The sequence below is a fragment of the Gekko japonicus genome, unplaced genomic scaffold, assembly GCF_001447785.1.
Source record: "Gekko japonicus isolate JY-2015 unplaced genomic scaffold, Gekko_japonicus_V1.1 scaffold915, whole genome shotgun sequence".
NCBI lineage: Eukaryota > Metazoa > Chordata > Lepidosauria > Squamata > Gekkonidae > Gekko > Gekko japonicus.
Window position 1 is genome coordinate 172,649 of NW_015173149.1, and position 7,413 is coordinate 180,061.

Genomic DNA, 7,413 nt, shown 5'->3' on the forward strand with positions numbered 1-7,413 from the left:
GGCCCCACTGCTGGACCTCCTGATGGCACCTGGTATTTTTGGCCACTGTGTGACACAGAGTGGTGGACTGGATGGGCCATTGGCCTGATCCAACATTCATAAGAACATAAGAACATAAGAGATGCCAATGTTGGATCAGGCCAAAGGCCCATCCAGTCCAACACTCTGTATCCCACAGTGGCCAGAAATACCAGTGCCATCAGGAGGTCCACCAGTGGGGCCAGGACATTAGAAGGCCTCCCTAGCTTTCTGGAAGTCTCTTATGTCCTTATGCGTGGCTCTGCCACAGATCCCAGAGGTATGTGCGTTCTCTGCGCGTGCGCAGGGAATGCTTTTTTAAAAAAACGTTTGGGGAGATTTGAGTATCCCCTGTATAGTTTTTTAAACTTTTCAGCTTTTTCTGCACACCTGGGGACTGCCCCAAGTGTAAAGGAAAATCTCCCTGCCCCCCAAGTGCCCCCAATGTGCAGATTTAGATATCCGCATGCAGGGGGGGGGGCAACTTGGCTATTAGATATATAGATATGGAGCATGGGTCCATCAACGGGTCTTAGCCACAAGGTACGGAGAGGAACGCTCAGTCTGGGGCCAGGGATGCTTCTCTTTTGTTCTTATGGATGAGGGACCCCCTCCTCCTTCTGCAGCAGCCTCACCAGCTCTGCTCCCTGAGAGAGAAACCCCGCTCCCACTTTGGGCACGGCCTTCGATTCCTTCTTCCCAGGGTCAGCTCCTTTACTGGTATAAGGTTTCCCTCCAGATCCCCCGTTAGCCAATCACAGGGTCCAGAGGGGACCTGGGAAACGGAGGTCCTGATGGCTACTCTAGTACAGGCTTCCCTGGAGCCACTAGGCCTCCCTAGAGAACATAAGAACATAAGAGACGCCAATGTTGGATCAGGCCAAAGGCCCATCCAGTCCAACACTCTGTGTCACACAGCTGGCCAGAAATACCAGGTGCCATCAGGAGGGCCAGCAGTGGGGCCAGGACACTAGAAGCCCTCCCACTGTTGACCCCCCCCCCCCAAGCACCAAGAAGACAGAGCATCACTTGCCCCAGAGTCCCTATCTTTACCTTGTGGCTAATAGCCACTGATGGACCTCTGCTCCATATGCTTATCTAATTCCCTTTTGAAGCCGTCCATGCTTGTAGCACCCACCACTTCCTGTGGCAGTGAATTCCATGTGTTCATCACTCTTTGGGTGAAGAAGGACTTCCTTTTATCCGCTCTAACCCGACCGCTCAGCAATTTCATGGAGTGCCCACGAGTTCTTGTATTGTGAGAAAGGGAGAAAAGTACCTCTTTCTCTACCTGCTTTTTCCCATGCATAATCTTATAAACCTCGATCATGTCACCCCTCAGTCATCGTTTCTTCAAGCTAAAGAGCCCTAAGCGCCTTAACCTTTCCTCATAGGGAAAGTGTTCCAACCCTTTTATCATCCTAGTTGCCCTTTTCTCTTATGTTCTTATGGATGAGGGACCCCTCCCGTAGGCCGCACCACTATAGGCCCAGGATCGTGACACCGTCTAACGCAGGGTTCCCCAACGGGGTGCCCGTGAGTACTTCCCCTGGCGCCCTCTGAGCTTTTCAGAAAGTGGGTGGAGCCGAAGAAGACAGGGCTTGCGACTGGTTGCCCTCGTTCAAACAAAAGATCTCCCACTGGAGGACGGGGAGGACAGGTAAACGCCGGGGCGTTCCTTAGTCAGTATGTGGTTCGACTCCCATTCAGGATTTCCTTCTTCCAAGGAGGCGTGAGGAGAGAGGCGTATCGTTCAGGTCTGCCTCCCAAAGCAGTCGTTTTGGCCTGACTCACTCGCTCCAGCTGTTCTTTAAAACTGATTTGCTATTTAGATAGCTTTCCTCTCCTGACTCGATTTTCTTCATTCCACAATTTCGGGCTAAGAGACAGAACCGCTCGGAACCACTGCCTTTGAGCGGAACCCCTTTAAATTGCTTCATGCAACGTCGCAGCTGTAGCCAGAAATATGGGGGGAAAGCTGCCGGCCTTGACTGGAAAGATCACGCAGGACAATGCTTCTGCAGGCCAAAATCACAGGCTGGTCTCTGGCCTCTCGGCTGAGCGTGCCAAACAGCGAGGCCCAGAATAGAACAGCCTTGGGGAGGGGAAAGAACAAAAGAGTAACCGAATGACACGGCCTTGAGTAGATTAGAAATGACATAATTAATATCAAGGCATAATACGCACTGGAGCCCAACAGAAGAAGAGGAGAAGAGATTCGATTTGTACCCCTGCCCTTCACTACCCGAAAGGAGTCTCGGAGCGGTTTACAATCTCCTTTCCCTTCCCCTCCCCACAACAGACACCCTGGGAGGGAGGTGGGGCTGAGAGAGCTCTTTCGTTCGAGGACTGCTCCTGAGAGAACAGCTCTGAGAGAACTTGTAACTGACCCAAGGTCACACCAGCGGCTGCATGTGGAGGAGTGGGGAATCAAACTCGGTTCTCCCAGGTTTGAGTCTGTGCTCCTAACCACTACACCAAGCTGTCCCAACTAAATACAGAAGTGAAATATAGTTCAAAGACAGGGTGCATGGGCTGAGGGCCAACAGATATTGATATGTGTGCGAAAATGGTAAATAATGTTTTTGATAGTGTCGGTGCTGATGAAAAGTAGTACAAGTGTGTTAACACGGCATTTATATTTTTAAAGAAGGCATAAATGGTGTTTGAAGTTTGAGAGCCAGTTTCGTGTAGTGGATAAGTGCGCGAACTCTAATCTGAGAGAACCGGGTTTGATTCCCCACTCCTCCACTCGCAGCTGCTGGATGACCTTGAGCAAGCCATAGTTCTGTCAGAGCTGTCTTTGAAAGGGCAGTTCTCGGGAGAGCTCTCTCAGCACCATGTACCTCACAGGGTGTGTGTTGTGGGGACGGGAAGGGAAAGGAGTTTGTAAGCTGCTCTGAGACTCTGAGAGAACCGGGTTTGATTCCCCACTCCTCCACTCGCAGCTGCTGGATGACCTTGAGCAAGCCATAGTTCTGTCAGAGCTGTCTTGGAAAGGGCAGTTCTCGGGAGAGCTCTCTCAGCCCCATGTACCTCACAGGGTGTGTGTTGTGGGGACGGGAAGGGAAAGGAGTTTGTAAGCTGCTCTGAGACTCTGAGTGAAGGGCAGGGTATAAATCTTCTTCTTCATGTAAGATAATCGGTTAGTCAAGAATGTGGTAGGACAGCTATTTCTGGAAGATGATTTTTCAAAGTCTATAAATAATGGAGTCTGAATTGACTTGGAGAGTTTTCTTTGAATATGTTCCTTGCTTGTGAACTACTTACTTCTGATGAAAAATAAGGGGTGGTATTATTATATTCTTTTGTTGGTTAATGTTAAAGAGGCAAATAATTGTCTTTTAGGAAAAAAATGGAAGCAAAGATCCTCTAGTAATATTTGTACTTGTGCACTTTTGTTGTTGTTGTTCAGTCACACAGTCGAGTCCGACTCTTCGCGACCCCATGGACCAGATCCCACCAGGCCTTCCTGTCTTCCGCCGTCCTCTGAAGTTGGCTCAACTTCATGTTCGTTGCATCTATGACACTGTCTAACCACCTCATCCTTTGCCGCCCCCGTCTTCTTTGACCTTCAATCTTTCCCAGCATCAGGGTCTTCTCCAGTGAGTGCTCCCTTCTCATTTGGTGACCAAAGTATCTGAGCTTCAGTTTCATTATCTGGCCTTCCAGGGAACAGTCAGGATTGATTTCTTTTAGGATTGACTGATTTGATCTTCTTGCAGTCCAAGGGACTCTCAAGAGTCTTCTCCAGCACCATAGTTCATACACCATAGTGTAGTTGTGCACTACACCCCAAACAAACCAAAACTGTTATCGTAGTTTACTTATCAGCAGGTAATTAATAATCTGAGAAAGGAAAGCTAAGGAGACATCCAGGCCTCTTAAGGGTGTGTCTGTATCTGAAGTAGGCCTGACCAGACAACAAGGCGATCACGTACAACAGGTCACCATGTAGATGAGGACGCCACAACAGTTATTATGAAACCAATGCTGCAATGTGGAGGGGAGAAAAATTAAGTTGTCTGACCCACACGGTGAATGACTGCCTGCCCCAAATCCCCCTCCGCCGTCCCCAAGAGCCACACCTCGGATCCATCCCCTGCATGACGATTTCATCTTGCTTGCATTCCATCATGTCGTTGGTGAACATGGCGTGGAAGTACGGGATGGAGGCGGCCAAGACTATCCGGTGGGCGCTGAACTTGTGGTCCCCGACCTGTGGAGAAGCAGAAGACAAGAGACAGTTGAGTTATCCGGCCTAAGGCGGGAATCTGCCGCTGGCCAATGGGACCAAGGACCGGACCTCTGGTACCTGTTTTGACGGACTGTCAAGCCAAGGTCGGCCTAAAAAGAAAGTGTGTGTGAGAGAAGGCGACCAGGAATCGCCCACCACTACCAACTGTTGTCCTCACTTCTCAGTTGACCATGATGCCTTGTACACCAACAGCCTAGAACAGGGGTGTCAAACATGCGGCCCGGGTGCCAGATCAGGCCCCCAGAGGGCTTCTATCGGGCCTGCACTGGAACTGGCCATCTCCTGCTTCCGGTTCTGTTGCCGCTGCTGCATCATAGCTTACTTCGCCAGACTCTCTCAGTCGCTCAGTCATTTCATGTTTTCCCCGGGGTCCTAGACTCAGAACTCTGAGCACGAGATTTCTGTGGTGAATGTCAATTAATTAAAGGTAGGTTTGCAGCTTACAGATAAAAACTTGAACAGCATCCTCAAGGTCGCAACAGTGCACACATTTTGATGCAATAATTCAGAGCAAGAGGTGTCAGTTATCAGACACAGTGAAATAAACAAAATATTGCAAGAGTGCTAATGTTTTATTTTAAGTAAAAAAACCCACCTTTGTGTTTGTGTCCTTTATAAAGTTTATATCTCCGCTACCTGGCATTACATTATGACACACAAGGCCCAGCCCAACAAGGTCTCATAACAAATGAGTTAGACACCCCTGGGCCCTAGAAGGTCCATGCATTTTTTAAATGTTTCACAAAATTTATACCCTGCTTCTCTGCCCTTGAACAAATTAAACCACCCATAATGAAATTACATCTTAAAAACGTTTTGGGGGACATTAATTCATAGGGTGGCTGTAAATTAGAAGAGGCTTGATGACGCTTAACACGCCCACGGACACACTATTCCATTGTCCAATACACAGTTAATGCTGGAGTTTCTTGTTTTCTATTTCGCGTTCGTAAAATTCTCGAATATTTATAAAACAGCAGCAACAGCAGTACAAATCTTAGGTAAGTTAAGGGTAGCGACAGATACAGAAACATTAATATTGGTAGATAAATCAAATTAATGCTGATCTTTTCGTTAACGTTCGTCATAACTGTAGAGCATCACTATCATCCCTCTACAACCCACCAATAATTTGACGGGGAAATTGCCCACCGATAATTCTTAAATTCCTTAATTCTTCCGTTCGCTCTCTTAATACCCTTCTCTCGGAAAGGATACTGGGATTAAGGTCTGAATAGACTTCAGATCTCTGCCTCCTTAATTCTGGGAATCCCATCCTGAAATAACCTTGTTTGAGATTTACTTTTAAAGTCAGAAAATCTAACCCATCACCATCGTGAGCTTTGCTAAACTTCCTGGCCTGGCAAGTTCTTCGCAATCCATGCTGACCTAAACTGTATAGCTCCTCATTCTGCACTCTCATTGCCCCATAAATAAATAGGGTTCCAGCTCCAGGTGGGGAAATTCCTGGAGATTTGGGGGTGGAACCTGGGTAGGGTGGAGTTTGGGAAGGGGAGGCGCTTCAGCAGGGTATAAGGCCATAAAGTCCACCTTCCAAAGCAGCCTTTTTCACCAGGGGAGCTGATTTTGGTCGTCTGGAAATCAATTGTAATAGTGAGAGATCTCCAGACCTCACCTGGAGATTGAAAGCACTACAGATAAATCTCTTACTGAGGCAGCAGGGTTCTTCTGAGGTTCCTATCAGGGGAAGGCCTCGGCCTCCCTGCCCTATTGTTGGCCCTCCAGAGGAACTGGTTGGCCACTGTGTGAGACAGGAGGCTGGACTAGATGGACCCTCCCTGGTCTGATCCAGCAGGGCTCTTCTGGTATCCTTATCAGGGGAAGGCCTTGGCCTCCCTGCCCTGTTGTTGGCCCTCCAGAGGAACTGGCTGGCCACTGTGTGAGACAGGAGGCTGGACTAGATGGAAAAAAGAGAGGACTCAAACAAAGGAAACCCCTTTACTCTTCAGGGAGGCTGCATAGATGATCTGGCATTTTGAGAGCTTCCGTAGCCTTTGCAGCCAAACGGACTAGAATGAACTTCAGCCTCGACTGGCGCTGGGATGGGAAGCAATCCATATTGGGATTTAAAAGCTACTGTTGACACACGGCAGTGCAATTAACATTCCATCAAGAAACATTTATGCTGCCGTGCTATTTTCAGCATCTGCGGGCGAGCAGCAACCTTGTGCGAGCCATCTGGGTGTGTTTTATTCAACGTGGTTCAGATTCAACAAGCTCTTCCGGCATGGTGTGCTGGGATTCTGCTTTTTTATCTGAACAATGACGGTGGGCACAGGTTAGGTGATTTAACAGCTGGCACGAAAAATAACACATCGCAGATTCTGAGACAAGAGAACCCCGAAGGAGCATCAAGAGTGAAATCCGCAAATAATTCCACTGTATGGGAATTCGGCTGAAAGCATGGAGCAGGGGCGATTTGTGCATATGTATTCTGGAAGAATATGCTTTTCTGTATATATTACTGAGTATATACAGATTTTGGAAGGTTTCTGGAAAGCAACAGAGTAGTGGCAGGAATGGGCAATGGGCAATGCCAAGGAATGTTCGAACTATCGCACAATTGCACTCATATCACACGCTAGCAAGGTCATGCTCAAGATCCTACAAGCTAGGCTTCAACAGTACGTGGATAGAGAACTGCCAGAAGTACAAGCTGGGTTTAGAAGAGGTAGAGGAACGAGAGATCAAATTGCCAACATTCGCTGGATTATGGAGAAAGCAAGAGAGTACCAGAAAAACATCTACTTCTGCTTCATTGACTATGCTAAAGCCTTTGACTGTGTGGATCACAACAAACTATGGCAGGTCCTTAAAGAGATGGGAGTACCAGACCACCTCACATGTCTCTTGAGAAACCTGTATAAGGGCCAAGAAGCAACAGTTAGAACCGGATATGGAACAACTGATTGGTTCAGCATAGGAAAAGGAGTACAACAAGGATGTATATTGTCACCTTGCTTATTTAATATATATGCAGAGTACATCATGCAAAATGCTGGCCTGGATGAATCACAAGCGGGAATTAAGATTGCTGGGGAAAAGATCAACAACCTCAGATATGCAGATGATACCACTCTAATGGCTAAAAGTGAAGAGGACCTAAAGAGCCTCTT

General features: G+C 47.9%; 1 protein-coding gene across 2 annotated transcripts in view; it reads right to left on the minus strand.

Moving 5' to 3' along the window:
- KLHL18 (kelch like family member 18) overlaps positions 1 to 7,413 on the minus strand; it is a 75,649-nt gene that overhangs the window by 32,635 nt on the left and 35,601 nt on the right. For both annotated transcript variants that reach the window (XM_015422350.1, XM_015422348.1), the window contains exon 2: positions 4,107 to 4,237. In XM_015422350.1, the coding sequence (XP_015277836.1) occupies positions 4,107 to 4,237 (131 nt within the window). The remainder of the gene's footprint in view (positions 1 to 4,106; positions 4,238 to 7,413) is intronic.